The following is a 21,189-nucleotide window of genomic DNA, read 5'->3' as shown; positions in this document are numbered from 1 at the left end:
TATTCTTTTCTCTTTCCTTTCCCCCTTTGCCTCTTCAGCAATGTTTTGCTTCTGACTATCTCCCTCAATCTTCCCTCACTTTTTTTCAGCTTCCCCATTTCTTAATCCTTTTCTCTTTTATTTTTGCCTTTCCTTCTACTATTCTCTCCTTTTCCTTTCCCCTATTTCTACTCCACTATAGGGTAAAACAAGTTTCTATAACAAACCAAGTATTTAAGATATTTCCTCTTTGAGCAAAATATGGGGAGAATAAGTTTCAAATAATGCTCATCTCCCCTCTTTTCTTTCAATCAACTGAAATAAGTCTTTTGTGCCTCTTCCTGTGGTGTAATTTACCCCATAACCTCCTTTTTATTCTTCTCCCAGCACAATCCCTTTTCCATCTCTAGTTTCTTTTTTATATCATTACATTAAAGTCAAATTTTTATCTACATCCTCTAAGTATTCCCCTGACAAAGATACAATTTTCAAAAATTACACATATCATCTTCCCATGTAGGTATGTAAATATTTTAACCTTTAAAAAACAGGGTTTTTTTTTCTTCCCTTTTACCTCCTTATGCTTCTCTTGAGTTTTTGTATTTGAAGATCAAATTTTGTGTTTGGCTCTGGTCTTTTCATCAAAAATTATTTAAAATCCCCTATTTCATTGAATATACATCTTTTCCCCCTGAAAGATAATGCTTAGTGTTTCTGGGTAGCTAATCCTTTGTTGTAGTCCAACCTCTTGTGCCTTCTAGAGTATTATATTCCAAGCCATTCAGTCCTTTAAAGTTCATAGGTCTTGAGTAATCCTGATTGTGGCTTCTTGATATGTGAATTATTTCAGATTGCTTTCATTATTTTCTGCTTGCTTTGATAATTCTGAATTTAGCTACAATATTCTTTTGGAATTTTCATTTTGGGGTCTCTTTCAGGAGGTGTTTGGTGAATACTTTCATTGACTATTTTGCCTTCTAGTTCTAGGATATCAGATCAATTTTCCTTGATGATTTCTTGAAAGATGTTATCCAAGCCATTTTTTTCATTGTAGCTTTCAAGTAGTCCAACAACTTTTAGATTGCCTACTTTTGAACTATTTTCCAGTTTGGTTGTTCTCTCAGTGAAGTATTTTACATTTTCTTCTATTTTTTCACATTTTTTATTTTGTTTGATTCTTGATGTCTTATTGAATCATTCATTTCCATTTGTCCAATTTAATTTTTAGTGAATTATTTTCTTTAGTTACCTTTTTTACTTCCTTTTACATTTGATCAATTGTACTTACTCTATTGAAGTTTTCTTATTCATTGGATTTTTTTCCCATTTCACCAATTTAATTTTTCAAGGTGTTGCTTTCTTTTTCCATTTCATCAAATCTATTTGGGGGAGGCGGGATTTAAATTGTTTTTTTTTTTAATTTTTAAAAAAACAAAATAAGAAGAAACAAAAACAAAAAAGGAAATACAAAATGAAATAAAACAAAACAAAAGAGAATATTGCCTTGTGCCCAGCAGAACATCAGGAAGGATTCAAAATATATAAAAACAACTTACCAGTTCAAAAAAGCATACTTATATTAGTAGAAGAAATCATGAGTGTCCATCTTTTTTTTTTACTCCCTTGTAAATTGTTTTTTGTTCTCTACTGAGTACCTTTTTCTATTTTATTCTTTTCCCCCCTTTCATCCTCCCTACCCCCAAATAGGCTGTAATTATGAAAGGATATATTTATGTATACATATGTAGATATATACATACACACACACACACACACACACATACATACACACCCCATCTCCCCTACGTACACATTTCCTATCCCTGCTAACTTTTTTGCTTTAATTCTGCTCCTTAACTTGCCTTGCTATCACTTACCCTGCCCCCACCCTTGTCTTCTTCCTTCCTTGTCTTCTTCCTTCACTCTCTGCTTCCCCATCTGCCCACCCCTTGTTTCTTTAGAGGTTTTGGAGGATGCGATATACTTTATGGTATCTATGTGGTGCTGCCTATTTAACCCATTTCCTGATGTAAGTAAGCTTTCAGAACTACAAGCTTTCCACCCCACTCTAAAACCTCTGGGTCTATTCTTCCTCTGTAACTCATTAGCATAACATGATTACTACTTTTGCCTTAATTCTCCTCTAATCTTTTGTTCTACCTATTGTTGATATCACTCTTAAATATATGGTATAGATACCTCATGTCAAAAATATAAACAATTTTTCCATGCTGAGTTCTTTAAATTGATCTTTGATATTGGCTCTTGTATTTTAAATTTTCTATTAAGTTTGCATTTGGTAGAGTCCTGAAAATCTGCAAGTTCATAAAATGTCCATTTTTTCTCATTCAATATTATAGATAATTTTGCTAGATATGATATTTTTAGCCACAGGCCTAGTTCTTTTGATTGTTGGTAGATATGATTCCAGGACCTGTGTTCTTTTATTGTACAATTCTAATTATAGCTCCAGCATATTTGAATTTTTTTTCTTATTTCTTGTAAAATTTTTTCTTTCATCTGGGGGTTTCAAAATTTGGTAATAATATTCCAATGTATGTTACAAAAAGGAACCCACTGAAGTGGTGATAAATGGATTTTTTCTATTTCTACTTTTCTCACATGATCCATCACTCCAGGACAATTTTCTTGGATAATTTCTTGCACTATTGTGTCAAGATTCTTTTTTTGTTCACAACTTTCAGGTAATCCAATTATTCTTATATTTTTTTTCTTCTTAATCTGTTCTTCAAATCTGTTGCTCTTCTTATATTTCACATTATTTATAATCTGTTTTATTATTTCTTGGCCTCTCATAGCTTCACTAGCTTCCCTTTGCCCAATTCTAATTTTCAAAGAGTTATTTTCATCTTTGAGACTCTATCTTTTTTAATTGGTTAACTTTTTTCCATAATCATCTTATTTTTCTTGGATTTTTTTTTTTTAGTTTTCCCTCAGTGTCTATTATCTTAATTCTTTTTTGAGTTCTTCTGTAAATTCTCTCTGGGCAAGGAGCCATTTCACATCACTCTTTGTGACAGAAGCTTTTTTTACTTCAGTATCCTCCTTTGATGAACTCCTATCTTCCCTGTTCCCAAGTAAATTTTTATGGTGGAATTCTTTCTTCTTCATTGATTCTTTTTTTTTTTTTTGTCAACGAGAGGTATTAATGTAAGCATCTGTAATTGTGGGGTGGAGGGATGATGCCTCAAGCTTCCTTTCAGCTCTCCCCCTGACCTAGAACCCCAAACCAAGAGCTCTACCCTCCAGCAAGTACCTGCAGCCAGCAGCGTCCCTGCCCCCTGCCTCTGCACTTACTAGGTATACCAGATCCTTTACCCAGGGCCCTGTCTCTACAGTAAGGCCTGGTGTTCCTAATCAGCCAAGATTCCCTCAGTCTTCCCGGACTCAGTCCCCAATTTCCCATACTGTCTAGGAGGTGAAAGTTTCTGTGGCTCCTGGAGAGACTCCAGCCATACCCAGCTAACCCAAGAGTTCCCACTTGTTTCCGCAGAGCTAGCAAGAAATGTTTGCACTTCATACTGATTAATGGGGAGAGGAAGGCTTTCTTGCGTCTGCTGAGTTGTACTTGAAGGACCCCCACCAGTCTCTGTTTGCCTTGAAGATAAATTTGTTCTATTTGTGGGAAAAATCTGATATTTACCAATCCACTCTGCCATCTTCTCAGAATCCTCCCCTCATCAAATCTATTTTTTAATCTTTTCTTAGTATATATTTTTTTCCATTTTACCAAATGTAATGAGGAGTGGAGATTCATGTCATGTAACTTCTGTAACATCCAATTAATGGAGACTTAGAGGAGGGACTTGTGCTTCAGGATAGGAAATAAAAAGTTGCCAAAGATGTGTCTGCTCACTAGGCACCCATTTGTGCAAGCATGTAAAATAAATCTTTCCTGCATTCAAAAAAGAAAAAGAAATTCAACCTCATTGTAGTAATTGTAAGTAATTGTCAACACAGCTGGTGTCAGAGAGTCAATAAGCATTTAGCTTCACCAACAATACATCAGAATGCCTGTTCTCCCAAAACACCTCCAAAATCTGTCATTTTTGCTAATAGGATAGGTGTGAGGCAGAAACTCAAAAGTTGTTTTTGTTTACATTTAATTACTAGTAATTTGAAACATTTTCATGTGGTTGTTGATAGTTTGCTTTTTCTTCTTCTGAAAATTGCCTATTTATATCTTTTGACCATTTATCTACTGTGGTTCAATATGTTTGACAAGAACTCAAGTAGGCAGCCTTCCAGTCTTAGCCTCTTATCAACTCTGCTTGCCAACAAAACTAAATTGTTTTGTGTTCTACTAAGACCTCCATGACATGTATAAAAATCATTATACTCATGTATATAAATTATTGTTTAGATTGTATTTGGGCAGCCTGTCTTAAAACATTATTTTTACAACTTTATATATTAGACTTTCAGCTTAATTTTTAAGAGTTTTATTATTATCATCATGAATTATTCATCAATACAAAGCACAAACTTACAATTAGTATATTTTGTCACCAAATAATATGTTTCTCAGAGTCATGTGGTCAAACAATAAAACTTAGCTATTGCCCTCCTTAGCCTAAAATGGAGATAATCAGTCTTTAAATAAAATATTTATTTAAAACAACCAACCTGGGGCAGCTAAGTGGTGCAATGTTTAGAGCACCAGCCCTGAAGCCAGGAGGACCTGAGCTCAAAAGTGGTCTCAGACATTTAACACTTCCTAGCTGTGTGACCCTGGGCAAGTTACTTAACCCCAATTGCCTCAGCAAAACAAAAATAAAAATAAAATACCCAACCTTAAATATTATTAATAAATTCCAGATTTAAAACATACACACAGAGAGGAAAATTTAAAATAATTAAGTTTAATTTTAATTATTCACTCCTTTTTATTTTTATAATTTAGAATTAATCTAATTAGTCTCCATATTTTATTAAAATGCCACTTTCTAATTTACCCTAAATACACTCTTAGAATGTTACTGTCATTGTTCAATTATTTTTTAGTCATATCTAATTCCGTGAAACCATTTGGGTGTTTTTAGGCAAAGACATTGAAATGGTTTGCCATTTCCTTTTCTGGCTTATTTTACAGATGGAGAAACCAAAGTAAACTAGATTACGTAACTTGCCCAGGGTTAAATATGTGGTTGTCAGCCTCTAAAATCCTTTCCAGTCATTCATAATAGATGGTGTTAAAATGTGTATGTAGGGAGTTCTTATTTTAAATGTGAACATCTGTTAAATATTTAACCAAAAATATTTTATTCAACAAAGCAAAGAAATTAAACTTTAATTTTAAAAATTAATAGCTATACTTTAAAATACAACTTTTAATGAGACACAAAATACTAAAGTGTTGCTGAAATGACAATCAGACATGCAAAAATGCAATCCATTTTTATGATCTTTCTCTCTTACCAGATAATTAGCTAAGCAAGCCCAATTGGCACAGATAGATTAAGGTCTCTTTATCTTCCTGTTCTAAAGAATAAGACACAGCTTACCAGCTACTATTAACTTAAATGCACAAATCATATCATTGTAATTAACTGACCAAACCAATTCTCATTCAAAGTACAATATGTCCCTTCTAAACTCAGTAAGCACTCTCCAAAACAAAAGCAATACATATCAGGAATGGGAATAAGTACAGAAATCATGTAGAAGAAGCCCACACAGAAAAAAAAAAAAAAAAAACACCTTAAGAGCTACACACTGGAGTTACAACACTGCTGCTACACAAATATAAACTAAGAAACGGTTGATTATGGTTGGGGGAGGGAGGGAGGAACCACTACATTTTATTTTTTCTTCTTCTCAGGTTGTTCTTCTTCTGCCAGTGATAAGTATTTCTATCAAGTATGCAAACATATTTGATTAAAACTATTCCTGGTAATTCATTAGAGATTTATTTTCCCCTGTATTTGTCACTATAAGAAAAGCTTTTTATTTATAATATTTACAAATTATATTTACTAATATTAACTATTTTTAGACAGGAAATTTTTTCAAAGGGATTGCCAAATATCCACAACTTTACCAAATCATTTTGCTGATAAAATTTCCTAATTTTTTTCCCTAGGACTGAAATTTTTTCTTTACTTCTATTTTTTTCTTCACAAAGTCCTATTTTGAAACCATTTTATAGCACAAAGGTAACTAGCATTGACTTTTGAGGGGGGTTTGCCAGAAAAAAAGAAACTGAGTTAGGTCTTTAAGCACCAGACCAGCTCGATACAGAGAAAGTCTTCACCAGTGAGCTAATCACTTGGTAATAAATTTTGTTGTAACATAAAATAGTCCTCTGTCCTGTGTGACTATTCTACTTGTGAACTGATTATGGCAAAATAACAGAAAATGAGCAAAAAAGCCAAGAAACACATAGTTTTAGACAACTAAGCTATTGATACTCTAAATGAAGATGCTTGTTCAGTGACCAGAACTGAATCACATAAATCTTGAAAATCTCACTATGAATTTTTTAATGAAATTATAATTGGAAGAATGGTTCACAGTTTCTCCTTGGAAAGGCAAGTAAGAGTTGGCAAAATTGGTCTATCTGGCATCCAAGGGAAAAAAGAAACATACTTGCATTATTAATATTATTACCTGTAATAGCATTTATAAAATGACTCCTATAACTACAAGTTGTGAAACAATATTTGTTGCGAAGAATGAGAAGATAGAGAAATTCCATAAAGAGCTTGCTAAGAACTTCCAAATTAGACTAATGTGTTTAAATATTTGGTGACTTTAATGCAAAAGTAGAAATAGATGGCAATGGCAAAAATAATTGGAAAGTATGATTCAGAAATAAGAAATGAAAGAAGCCAAGGCTTGAAAACTATACAGAAGTTTTGTTCCTGTGTACTATGAATGTTTGATTCAAGAAGAGTTGAGGGGTGTAGTTAGCACTGAACAACATAGAAAAAATAAAACTGATTATATCCTAATAGACAGGAAACAACCAGTTACCAATATGAGAATCAGTTCCAAATCAGTCATCCATATGCAGTCAAATCAGCAAATATTTATTGTGTGCTATGCACTGAAGATACAATAAAAGCAAATCAGAAACTTATTAGGACTAATATAAAAATCAACACTAAATAAGAAAAGATAGAAATTAGATGATAAGGTATATAATTGAGAAAGGTTTAATATAACCTACTTAAACATGCTGTTGACATTGAAAAATTGGAAATGGATAGGACAAAGAACATTGATACTATCACTATTTCTTATGGAAATTTAGCTGATGTAAATTAATTATGAAGATTAAAAAAGACCCTAGAAATTGTCCTATTAAACAAATATTTGGTCTTGGCATGTGGAGAGATATGATAGACAAGAACAACATCTTGATTTTTAAATGTTTTGGATGATGGAAGATTAAGTAGTAATGTCATAAAATATTAAGAAATTGTGGGGGGAATAAGTTTACAGAGATCTTGAAGAGGGGTACAGGTATACCAGATCATTTCAAATCTAAGTTTTTCTTCCACTATTTAAATAGGAGAACAACAAACATGAAAAATGGAAAAGATATGTCAGTAGTTCCAGGTCAAACTATTTTCTTCATTAATCACAATAGAGCCACTATAACTGAACTCCAATATCACAGTTCCCACTTTGTTACATGAGGGATTATAAATAATACTAAAGAAAAAAAGGCATTGCAACAATGGTTGGGATTAGAACAGTTATATGCAAAGTAGATCTGTGATGAAGTTGGCATAATTGTGAGGGTACTAAGAAGTCAGTTCTTAAATTATCTGAAGGGTACAAAATAACCAAAGACTTGAAAAACATTGTAAGTCCTACTGTGATGCTCTATACTGCTGCTACACAAACACAAACTAAGAAATAGTTATCTTGTGATTGGGGAGAAAAAAGAGCAACATTACATTTTACCTTATTTTTCTTTTCAGGTTTTTCTTCTGCGAGTGGTAAGTATTTCTGTCAAGTACATAAAAAATATTTGAACTATTCATGGTAATTCATTAAAGATTTGTTTTTATTGTTTTGTGGGCACTCTAAGAAAAGTTTTTTGTTTAAAAAGATATTTTTATATATTATATTTATTTTTAATTATATTACCAGAAAAAAATAATTAAGAAAATATTGTTATAACTATTGACCTATGCTTACTTTGCCATCTTTATAAAATCTCTATGAAAATACTATCTACATTATCTTTGATGAAGGCATGAGAAGGAAAGAGGCAAGCTTCTGAAAATAACATTCTGTGGCACACCATATCTTTGTAGACAGTGAATATGAGATTTCACTGTTTATTGTTTGTTTGTTTGTTTGTTTGTTTTTGCCATTGAACCAAATTTTGATTTGATGAATGGTAAGTTCCTATAAATCCTTCCATTTGTGAACAATGTCATGTTGGTTATATTAAGTCCTGTAATATATCAGTATCTCCTAAAAAAAGATACCAATCATTTGACTTGACCAGTATCAATACTGGAAATAACAAGTGGATGGAAAATATCTATTGTCAAGTTTATGATATGCAATTGAATAGCAAACCTATGGAATACAATGCTCCATCGATGTATATATCTGATCTATACATATACATAATATGTGTATGAATTTTTATATTGTGAATATATATATTCACATGTATATATATGTGTGTGTGTGTGTGTGTGTGTGTGTGTGTGTGTAGGTGGATGTAATTTGAGACAGAATATGTAAATGCATAATAAATTGGGCCTAGAATTAAATAGGAAGGAGAAATCAGATTGAATGGCTATCAGAAAATTAGAAAATTGCAAAGTCCTTTAATAATAATCCAGAAAGATCCATATTTTGAAAGCAACATTCTCTATATAATTATAAAATATATAACATAGATAAATGCAGGTAGAGGATTTATGGAAGAAAATGGACAAGAATTCTATAGGAAAGGACTATAGCTCTTGCTTCTAGCAAGTATGGAGAACAGAAGCAATTTTGCAATAATCTGCATAGAGTATATGATGCTTGCTTTCTGTCACAGTCAATCATTGTTCAAGTTCAAAACCAACTTTGGTCTTCAAAGAAGAGAAGGGGCTTGAGGAATGCTTCTCTTTTCTTCAGATTATTAGGGACAATGATGTGTTCTCTAAAAAAATGAAGTAGGAAAAAGTCTTCAATATGAAAACTAAGCAGAAAACCATTTAAAAGAAAAAAAATAATTCTGAGCTATTTCAAAATACTGGTAGGATAAAAGAATGTTACACAGAGAAGAAAAGGAAGAAGGTTTATTGGAGGTGGGTTAAAACAGGCTCCTTTTCTCAAAGAGGAGGGAACTGGCCCCTCCAAGAAAAAAATAGTAGTCTGTACTGCAAATCAGGTCAAGTTAATAAGCCATTAGTAAATACCACTTTGTGCCAGACATTGTGCTAAATACCAGAGACACAATAAAAGGCAAAATACAGTCCCTACTCTCAAGAATCCCGTTTTCTAATGGGGGAGATTACATGCAAACAACTTATATACAAGCAAAGATACACAGAGGACAAGTTGAAGATACTGCAAGAAGATAATGGTATTAGGGGGATGAGGAAAGTTTTGCCAGCCATAGAACTCAAGAGACAGAGATGAAAACAAGATTCCAGGAATGAGGGAAAACAAGTGCAAATGTATGGAATCAGGAAATGGAGTCTTGTGTGAGGAATAGTGAGGAAACCTGTGTTGCTGGATTGCAGCAAGGGAAAGGAATGTATAAGAAGACTAGAAAGTTAGAAAGAGGTTAGGTTATGAAGTGCTTAAAATGCCCCCATAGAATATTGTATATTTGATTTTGAGGGCCATAGATAATCCTTGGAATTGACTAAAAAAATGATCATGTGAACTTATAGGTTCTGTGAGCTAAGAAATTTTCCAGTAAGGACTAGGTGAATAAGAGAAAAACAATGATGTTTGGTGACTACATGATGAGGGGTTCCAAAACCTCTGTATTTATGTACCTGTGTTAACATTGAGAGTTCTCTTTTTCTAGGGTATGCATTTATATAAAAATAGGAACCTCCCAAGACTTTTCAAGCTCAATAAGTACTTTCTGCCTAATAGAGATGAACATGGTTACAACTGATACTGCCAGAATAACATCTATAAAACATTGCTAAGGATGAAATATTCTTGAGTATTTGAAGGACTCTCAAGTGAAAGAGAAGTTAGACTTGTACTTAGCCTCAGAAAGCAGAAATAAGAATGGTAGAAGTAGCAGTGATGCAGATTTAGACTTGATGTATGGTAAAACTTCCAGAAGTAGAATGGGCCATTTCAAGAAATAGTGGGTTAACTCTGGACAGTTCAAAATACCTAGGAGTACACCTGCCTAAACAAACTTCTTATACGAATAAAACCCAAAAATAATTGGAAAAAAATATTTTTTATGGGTAGTCAAGGTCAATATAATAAAAATGACAATTTTTACCTAAACTAAATTATAAATTCACTGCCCATTCACTGGAGATCTTCAAGCAAAAACTAAATGATTGTTGCTCAGTAATATTATGTAGAAGGTTCCTATTTAGTTGGAGTTGATAGCTTCCAAGATCCCTTCTGATTCTTAAGTTCTGAGTAAGGATTAGAAGCTATGGATGGATTGACATATCTGCTGTTGAAGGAAGGGACAATGCTAATAAAATCACAAATCCATCAACATAATAATTTTTAAGAGATGGATATAATATGTCTTCCAATGATAAATTCTTCTCAAAAATTGGTATGCATGATATTGTGATTGTAATTTCAAAGAATGAAATTAATAAATGAGTATTAAATTTAAAAATTTGTTTTCTTGAGTTTGCAAGGTGCTATTTTATGATGATCCTACAATGTTTTTTGTTGTTGTTTAACCTAATCTATCCTAGGCCACAGATTAAAGAAACTGGGGTTTTTAAAACAAAAGAGAACTTCAGAATCAAGAAGGCTTGGGTTAGAATACCAACTTTGCCATTTACCTTCTAATGTTCATTGAGAAAGTCAAGTTCCCTTTATGGTTCTTTTTTGATCATCTATATAATGTTGGAGTAGAGGGTTTCTACTTCTCTTAGATGAATGAAACTCAAGCTTTGGATTCCTGGGGTGCTTGAGACTCTTACAGGAGATCTGAAAGGGCAAAACTAATTTTTTTAAATCAATACTAAAAAACAATTTTCCAATTAAAATGTGCCTTTTTTTCCAACTATGTATCTGTGTGAAACGGGATTTTCTTTATATATTTCAAATGAAATAACATCACAACAAAATTGAATATAGAAATAAACAGCTATCAAGCTATCTTCTATTAAACCAGTCATTAAAGAAATTTACAGAAATATGTAAAACAATGCCAGTCATCTAATTTTTTGTTTTGGAAAATGTAGTTATCTTTCATAAAATTATATCATATAAACTTTTAATTGAGCTATTATTTTTATTTTTAAATGAATTGATAAAATTTATCAGTTTAAATTTCTTACACAGTGAATATAGATAACAAATAACAGACATAAACAAAAGTTTTTTAAGATCCTCAATGATTTTAAAAGTATAATGAGGTTCTGAGTTTGAAAGTAATCAGGGAAGGGAAATGTCTGGCACACAGGTCATATAAAGCCCATAAGAGCCCATAGAGCTCTAGAAGGTCTACCTTCCAACTCTTAACATTCTGTAACTCCATAAAAGAAAGAATTAAAGGAACATGGTCTGTGTCTTCAAATTAATTATTCCCATATAAACATTCTTTGAGTAATGAGAGATTAGAGTGTGTAGTACAAGAATACTTCCATTGTGAATCACTGTAACTTACAAATATAACAAATGTTTCACTTGTAGGGAAACTACACCAACTTGATACAATAATCTCAGTGATAGCATTGATCATCTTCACTCAAATATGAAGGTAAATTATTTATGTATATGTGAACATTTTATAAATACTACAGTTATTATATTCATTCCATCTAAAGCCTTTTTTAAAATAATATTTACTTGACACCATATGAGATTTTTTTTTCTATCAGCATGCAAAAATAAGGTGTAATTCCAGTTATTTAATGCCAGGTATTTAGGGGTACCATTTAAAAACTGATGTTCCTGTATGGATAGTTTTGCATTTTGAGTCATTCTGAAGACCTTCTCACGTTCTTCATTTACATTTTTCTAACCTGGTAACAGCTGTAGAAATTTATATTTAGAACTACCAGCTTACCTTTGGTAACCATACTTCCTCTCAGTGGTTCAACACTCAATTCCCCATTCATCAGTTTCCTATGAGGCTCAAGAATGTTCTTTAGCTTCTCTACATTTATCCTTTCTACCCTTCCTCATACAGGTTTATGAATCTTGAAAATCTTTGGGATTAGAAAAGACAGGAACTGCCTGCTGCAGACAACTGCATCCAGAATTACAGTTGTGTGTGGAAGCAGGAGAGAAGGGAGAGATTATGGGTTCTTACCAAATCCTTTGGTATATACATTTAATTGTATTTTTATCTTTTAAGCAACCTTGGTTTTAGAAGAGGGCACCTCATTCACAATTTTTATAGTATTTTTTATAAAAGCAATACTATTCATATTAGTGAATATGACTATTGAATACATAAAATGGAATAATTTAAGTGATAACATTTAATACTACAACATTACAGCACTGTGAGGTTTTCAAAAGTACTTTACATTTATAGTACATATTTCATATAGTATATTACATTCATAGTACACATTTCAATTATGGTTTTTATAAAAATTAAATATATAAAATGTTATATGTTATATGTAAAATGTATATATATACATCTAAAAGTTAGATATATAAAGAGTTATTTAAATATATTTAAATTTGTTCTTATTCAGTCATTTCAATCATGCTCTACTCTTCATCACTGCATTTGAGGTTTTCTTGGCAAAATTATTGGAGTGGTTTACCATTTCCTTCCCCAGGTCATTTTATAGATGAGGAAACTGAGGAGAGTTAAGTGACTTATCTAGGGTCACACAGCTTGTGAATGACACTAGATTTGGATTTGTGAAGAGGGATCTTACTGAATCTAGGTCCATCAGTGCCAACTGTTTGTCCCCAATAAAAAATACGTATGCAAATTCATAAAAGTTATCTTTTTTTATTTAGAGAGCTCTTTCTACTCACCACTAAATGTGTTTATATTCTTGTTTTCCTTTTCAGAGGTTGGCCATGAAAAATCAAGTATTTACAGCTACAAAAATCAAATCTACATCAAGTATTTAAATCATCATTTGCTTATTGCCTATAAAGGTGAACTCAGGAGAGCTGATCATAGTGCTCATATAAGAATGACATGCTTTTGATGATGTCAACAATTCATGACTTCCTGAAATTCCAAATTGCAGAAGGGATAAAGATAGATTTTTTTAATATATGAAATATTTTAACTGAAGTGTTTCCTTTTATCTACTTATATCACATGAACCAAACTTATAGATGATGAGTACATAGAGAAAGATATTCTAGCATCTTTCCTGAGAAACTGAAAAGGCAAGATGTTAAATATTAAATCATATATTTTGCTTCAAATTGAAGACTTCATTGTTTTTTAATTTGTAGGGAATTTGGATGTTCTAACTTTTTTACTCATTAAAGCTTTTTCCTTCAATGAAACAGTGAATTAAAATGAAAATGTCACTCATGTAACTAATTTATGAGTTTCATTCTTTATTCCTTGGGTCAAACTTTGACACCTAAAACTTTTTAAGTTTTAAAATTCTAGTTTGTTTTGGGTAATCTCGGAGGGAAGATACTAAAATCGAAAGAGACTAGGAAAGGCTTCTCATAACAGATAAGGCTTTAACTGAGATCTGAAGGAAGTTGAGGAAACTAACAGGCAGATATAAAGAAATGTTCCAAGCAAGAGGAACATTATACTAGTAAAAATGCTTAGAGGAAAGGGATGGAGTGTCTTCTACAAAAAAAAAAAAATTTGAGGAGACTAATGTCACTGGATCATGAAGAATGAAGAGAGAAATAAAGAATCAAAGGCTACCTAGGCATAAAGAATGAGATTATAAACAAATTGGAAGAGCATAGGGTAGTTTACCTCTCAGACCTGTGGAAGAGGAAGGAATTTATGACCAAAGAAGAACTAGAGATCACTATTGACCAAAAAAGAGAAAATTTTGATTATATCAAATTGAAAAGTTTTTGTACAAACAAAACTAATGCAAATGAGATTAGAAGGGAAACAATAAACTGGGAAAACGTTTTTACAGTCAAAGGTTCTGATAAAGGCCTCATTTCCAAAATATATAGAGAATTGACTCTAATTTATAAGATATCAAGCCATTCTCCAATTGATAAATGGTCAAAGGATATGAACAGACAATTCTCAGATGAAGAAATTGAAACTATTTATAGACATATGAAAATATGCGCCAAGTCATTATTAATCAGAGAAATGCAAATTAAGACAACTCTGAGATACTACTACACACCTGTCAGATTGGCTAGAATGACAGAGAAAGATAATGCGGAATGTTGGAGGGGATGTGGGAAAACAGGGACACTGATACATTGTTGGTGGAATTGTGAACACATCCAGCCATTCTGGAGAGCAATTTGGAACTATGCTCAAAAAGTTATCAAACTGTGCATACCCTTTGATCCAGCAGTGTTTCTACTGGGCTTATACCCCAAAGAGATACTAAAGAAGGAAAAGGGACCTGTATGTGCCAAAATGTTTGTGGCAGCTCTGTTTGTAGTGGCTAGAAGCTGGAAAATGAATGGATGCCCATCAATTGGAGAATGGTTGAGTAAATTGTGGTATATGAATGTTATGGAATATTATTGTTCTGTAAGAAATGACCAGCAGGATGAATACAGAGAGGACTGGCAAGACTTACATGATCTGATGCTAAGTGAAATGAGCAGAACCAGGAGATCATTATATACCTCAACAACGATACTGTATGAGGATGTATTCTGATGGAAGTGGTTTTCTTTGACAAAGAGATCTAATTCAGTTTCAAGTTGATCAAGGATGGACAGAAGCAGCTACACCCAAAGAAAGGACACTGGGAAATGAATATAAACTGCTTGCATTTTTGTTTTTCTTCCTGGGTTATACCTTCTGACTCTAATTCTCCCTGTGCAACAAGAGAACTGTTTGGTTCTGCACACATATATTGTATCTAGGATATACTGTAACCTATCTAACATGTATAGGACTACTTGCCATCTGGGGGAGGGGATGGAGGGAGGGAGGGGAAAAATCGGAGCAGAAGTGAGTGCAAGGGATAATGTTGTAAAAAATTACCCTGGCATGGGTTCTGTCAATAAAAAGTTATTAAAAAAATAAAAATTAAAAAAAAATTTTAAAGGAATCAAAGACTAGAAAAGACTTAGTTATGAAAGGCTGTTTGAAAGCCAAACAGAGGATTTTGTATTTCATATTGGAGGTAAAATGGAGTCACTGGAGTTCATTAAAGGAAAAGAGTTAGGGTAAAATTTCACTTTTTTATATGCAAAATTTTTACTGCAATAAAATGGATTTAACAATGTTATTTGAATCACAAATAATGTCAGATGATCTATATACTTCCTATACTGTCAAAAGTTAAAACAAAGATAAGATGCCTATTCTCACAGAAATTTGTAGTGGATATATTTTCTGAACTGAAACTACAATTCCCGCAATACATTTTGTATCTCAATATAAGTGTAAAAGAAATTTCCACACTTCAAAATCTATTTAACTGGATAATTACTGAACTTCCACCCAACTGGAAATGATTATCAGATTTTACTTTTAAAGGAAAATCAGTTTGATAGCTGAGTAAAAGATGAACTGAAATAGAAAGAGATTTTTGGTGTGGAGACAAAACAGAAAGTTATGGCATTAGTCCAAGCAAGAGGTAATGAGAGCCTGGACCACAATGGTAGAAGTATCAGAGCAGGGAATGGGGTATATCGGACATATGTCATGAAAGGTAGAAATAACAGGACATGACCACTGATTGGCCATGGGGGATTAGAAAGAGTATGGAGTCAAAAATGATATAAAGTTTTACTCTAAGTAAATGAGAAGATGGCAGGACCCTCAATAATAATAAGGAAATTAGGATAAGGGAAAGGTTTGGGGGGAAAGATAATTAGTTCAGTTTTGTGCATAATGAGTTTAAGATATAACATATTGCATTTAAGGTATCTAAAAGGTATTGGAAATATGAACTTAGAGAATGGGAGAGAGGTTGGGTCTGGTCAACCTCTCTCCCATTCTCTAAGTTCATATTTCCAAATATGGTCCGGTCAGGCAAGTAACTGTAAAAGTTATCTGCATTGAGCTGATAATTGAAACTATGGGTGCTGATGAGATCACTAAATGAAATAGAAGAGTGGAAGAAGAAGGCCCAGGACAAAGACATGTGGGACCTCCATTAACGTGGATGAAGATTCATGAATGATGACCATGACATGGATGAAGATCTGCCAAACAGAGAAGGTACAGATAAATAGGAAAACCAGGAAAGAATAGTGTCATGAAAATCTAGAGAAGAAAGAATTATGGAGTAAAGGGTACTTGCAAGTGTCAAAGACTGCTGAGAGACCAAAAAGGATGAGAACTGAGATAAGGTCATTAGATTTACCGAAAAGAGATCAATGGTAATTTTAGAGAGAACAGTCTTGTTTGAATGATTAGGTCAAGCCAGGGTGCAAGAAGTTAAGAAGAGAGTAAGAGAAAAGGAACCAGAGAAACTTTGTGCAGTCTGCCCTCTCAAGGAATTGAGCCACTATAGGAATGATAGAAAATGTGTATTGACTAGTGAGGATGGATGAATTGTGAGAGCTTTTTGAGGATAGGAGAGCCATGGGCATATTTACAAGCAGTAGGAATGCAGCCAGTGAACAACGAGCAATTAAGATAAATGAGAGAGTAGGAGTGATGAAGTGGGAAATAAGTGGGAGAAGACAAAATGGAATGGTATTAAGTGTAAATATAGGGGTTTGCCTTGAAAGAAGAAGGGCCATTATCTTTTTTTTATATAGCTTTTTATTTACAAGTTATATGCATAGGTAATTTTACAGCATTGACAATTGCCAAACCTTTTGTTCCAATTTTTCCCCTCCTTTCCCCCATCCCCTTCCCACAATGGCAGGTTGACCAATACATGTTAAACATGTTAAAGTAAATTTAAATACATTATAAGTATACATGTCCTAACAGTTATTTTGCTGTACAAAAAAAAATAGAACTTTGAAATAGTGTACTATTAGCCTGTGTAGGAAATCAAAAATGCAGGCGGACAAAAATATAGGGATTGGGAATTCTATGTAATGGTTCATAGTCATCTCCCACAGTTCTTTTACTGTGTGTAGCTGGTTCAATTTATTACTGCTCTAGTGGAACTAATTTGGTTCATCTCATTGCTGGAGAAGGACCATTATCTTCTTGTGAGACAGACAAAGGAGAAGATAGAAGTAGAAGGCATCTGTGTAATAGGAGATGATGAGGAGATAAAAGAGGGAGTTTTCCATAACAGCCTCAATTTTTTCAGTTAAATATTAGACAAGATTCTCAGCTGAGAGAATGGAAGAAGAGGAAATTATGAGAGGTTTTTGAGTAGGAAATGGATAATGATCAAATGAAGAAAAATTGATGGCATGGATAAGAATAGAATAAGGAGAGAAGAGAAGCACTAATACTAAAGGTAGAAATTTAAGGATAAATTTAAATTTTAAAGGTAAAAGTCTACTAAGGATAAAACTTAAGTAGATTCAACAGTTTCCCTTTTGAGCTTCTATAAAAAGTAGAAATTAGTTTGTGTTTGTCTAAAATTATTTAGACTATTCAAAATAAAAGGAGAAAAGGAGTTGACCCATCAGTTGTCTGCCAATGTTTACAAATAACTGAATTTGTTCAAAAAGCAAGCAAAATCATTCAAGTTTATTTAGAATTTTGAGCATGTAGCACATGTTGGAGCTTAATATCTAAAATAAAAAATACACCAAATTATAGTGGCAATTCAAAATTCAAAGAATCCTCAACCCTTTCTTCTACTCATATTTAATGATGTAAAATCAGAAGTCTCACAAATTTTGGTGAAACTTGAAACATTTCCAGATTTCTCATCACACCTGATTAGTTTAATATTCCACCCAAAAAAACTATCTATAATCTTGAACATTAATTCTATTTTAACTTAGGAAACATTTGAAAAAGAAGAATTGAGAAATGAGTGCATTGTAGCTTGGTTCCTATTTCCTTTGGGAACTTGTATGAAAGTCAAAGAAGCAAAGACCCGGGGGAAGTGAATTCAATATGTACAATTTTGTAGGTGATCAAATGGTTCACCTCTCAAATAGGAGAAGACTTTTCTTCTTCAGGTAAAGGGACTCAAAAAGTTTTAAAGTTTTGGTACTAACATGAATCTCACAAACTACACACAATAGCTACCATTCTGTTATAAAATGTGTACAAGTTCTTGAGTTAGGACTTGGATTAAATTCATTTTGTTTTGAGTCCAGTGACTGTAGTATAAACCACATGTCAAGGAAGTCTCCTAATGCCTCTTGAGACTACTCTTGGCAGTCAAAATAGGTTTAGTCCAAGAGTCGATTCTCTTCAATGACTCAAATATGACTCATATTCATTGACATTTCTTCTCTCTCTCTCTCTTTCTCTTTTTCTTTCTTTCAGCCTATTTCCTCAGTGGTCTCTTATTCCTGAGAACCCTGTTCATCAGAAGTACTCATTAACTCTATCTTGGATATTATAATTTTTGCAGGGCCTCAGCCATTCTCTGGGGCTATTTTATACTGACAATCTGTTTTTTTTTTCTTTTTGGAATCTCAACAATTAAGTACATGCCTGGATCTTTGATAATTTTGTAAGATGCATCATGACATGTAGCTTAGATATTATTAAAATTATCAGATAACTTTCCACTATCTTGTGTTTTCTTGGGAAACCAAAATATAATTAGATTCTTCCCTGGGGTTATAATACTTGTCTCCCTCCATGTTCTTCTAAATTAAGACCATAGCTAGGAATTAGCTAGTATCTTAAAACCTCTGGCCATGTTATTTCCCTTTTTCAAATAAACTCAAGCAGCGATTTATCTCTTTGCTGGGACCAAATAGAAACTCCTCTTTACACATAGGACCATCTCCCATTTCCCTCCCTCTTCACTGGCTGTTCCCATATTTGAAATGAACTCCCTTCTTATTTTTAAGAATCTCTAGTTTCCTTCAAGTTTCAGCTTAAGCATCATCTTCTGATCAATTTTGACAGACATGGCTCTTTTTAACAGCAAGATGATTCAGGTCAGTTGCAATAGTATTATGATAAAGAGAAATATCTGCAGCTAGAGCAAGGACGATGGGGACTGAGTGTGGATCACAACATGGTATTGTTCATATTTTTTATTGTTTGCTTGCATTTTTCTTTCTCATTTTTTCCTTTTTGACCTGATTTTTCTTGTGCACCATGATAATTGTGAAAATACATATAGAAGAATTGCCCATGTTTAACATATTGGATTACTTGCTATTTAGGAGGGGGGATAGGGGGAAGGGAAGGAAAAAAATGGAATACAAGATTTTGCAAAGGTGAATAGTGAAAATTATCTATGCATATATTTTGAAAATAAACAGCTTTAACCTAATGGCAAAGAATAAAAAAAAAAATCAAGCACCATCTTCTACATGAAGCCTTCCCTGAACTATTCAGTTACAAATGTATTTCTTTTTCAGACATTTCCTTGTATCTATGTTGTATATAGTTTATATGTTATTTTGTATATGCTTTATGTGCATGTCTGTCTCCCCTTGTAGAATGCAAGCTTCTTGAGGGCAAAGACTGTTTAACTTTTGTCTTTGTATACTCAGTGCTTAGCACAATGTCTGACACAGATGATGTACTTAATAAATCTTTGTTAATTGATTGATCATTAATTGTCTTTATATCTCTTGGGTCATGACAGTGCTTCAATCTCTGCCACAGACCTCCCTTAGTAGTACTTGGTAAGGATTCATATCAACCGTGATGAGCCAGCCTCCTGATAACTTGATAGCCCTGGTGACCATTCACCCCACAAAATACAAGGGTACAATGCTCTCACGTTTCATATCTTCTGTTTATAATGTTTGTACTGTCTGTACTATATTCTCTATCCCATCCCAAAGAGGCATCCCAGGAGAGCCCCAAAATGTAACCTGTAAGATTAAAATCAATCATGGCAAGCTTTCCTTAAGTGACAATCAATATAGCTTATTTTCACTTTTACTCTGAGAGTCTCTGTCTCTAAAAATGTCTCAACTTGGTTCATTTCTTGAATATTCAATTCACCTGCAAGCAACCAAGACTACCAATAAACATTTGAGCATAAATATATTTATTGAATAATATACAAGGGCAGAAATGGAGTTTGCCTCTAGCCCTTAACTAGCAAAGTAATAAAAGCATTTTTTCTCTCTTTCCAGTAGAGCCAGGCCCTTTCTCTACATAAAATCATAACCTCAAGAGAGGAAGTTCAAATATGAGTGAAGATGTGATCTCAGTGAAGGCACTGTTTGCATTATCACCATATTAATCCTGTACAACCCATATATCTGTAGATTATATCTGGTGATATCAGCAGCCCCTACTGTACTCCAGTGCTTTTCTGACAGCCAATGCCATGAAATGATCATATCTGAGATTAGTGTCATGATTTTATTTGTGCAATCACCTTGTGAACTCATTGAGGACAGTAACTGGTGTCTCTAAGGCTTTTTCAAAAAACATTCCAAGTGCTTAGCATTGAACATGGCATATATTAAGTACTCAATAAATGTTTGCTGACAGTGCAAGTTGCTATCTATTATAAACATATCAGAAGTATCAGATTATCTATTTTGTCATTTAAAAGAATTGACAAATTATTTGTCACTGAATATAACAAATTTGACATGTATGTGCTAAACAGCTCAGCTAAGTACATTAAAATTAACAGTTACTTTCCTAAATAAAAAAAGTAAGTATGATTTCAATTTTTAAAAATCTTAATCCACTTTAGATTACCTGTCAAAAAAACAATTTTTTCTAAAAGACATGAAATTCCCAGAGTAAAATACAATATCCTCCTTTCTATTCTGCAGAAAGCACCGTTCTTTCTTGGTTTCACATTGGGATTTTCCAAAAAGGAGCAAGAATTTTTTTGTCCAAAGATCCAGCTGTTGAAAGTGAGGTGC

General features: G+C 33.0%; 1 protein-coding gene across 1 annotated transcript in view; it reads left to right on the top strand.

Moving 5' to 3' along the window:
• Nucleotides 1–15,330, top strand: part of LOC127562620 (C4b-binding protein alpha chain-like) — a 69,408-nt gene extending 54,078 nt beyond the window's left edge. Inside the window, exons 8-10 of the mRNA XM_051998495.1 lie at nt 7,932–7,949; nt 11,824–11,890; nt 13,171–15,330. Of these exons, the coding sequence (XP_051854455.1) occupies nt 7,932–7,949; nt 11,824–11,888 (83 nt within the window). The 3' untranslated portion in view covers nt 11,889–11,890; nt 13,171–15,330. The remainder of the gene's footprint in view (nt 1–7,931; nt 7,950–11,823; nt 11,891–13,170) is intronic.
• Nucleotides 15,331–21,189: the final 5,859 nt, after the last annotated feature.

Source organism: Antechinus flavipes, chromosome 4 (assembly GCF_016432865.1).
Source record: "Antechinus flavipes isolate AdamAnt ecotype Samford, QLD, Australia chromosome 4, AdamAnt_v2, whole genome shotgun sequence".
NCBI classification, from domain to species: Eukaryota; Metazoa; Chordata; class Mammalia; order Dasyuromorphia; family Dasyuridae; genus Antechinus; species Antechinus flavipes.
This window is presented reverse-complemented; position numbering and strand designations above follow the sequence as displayed.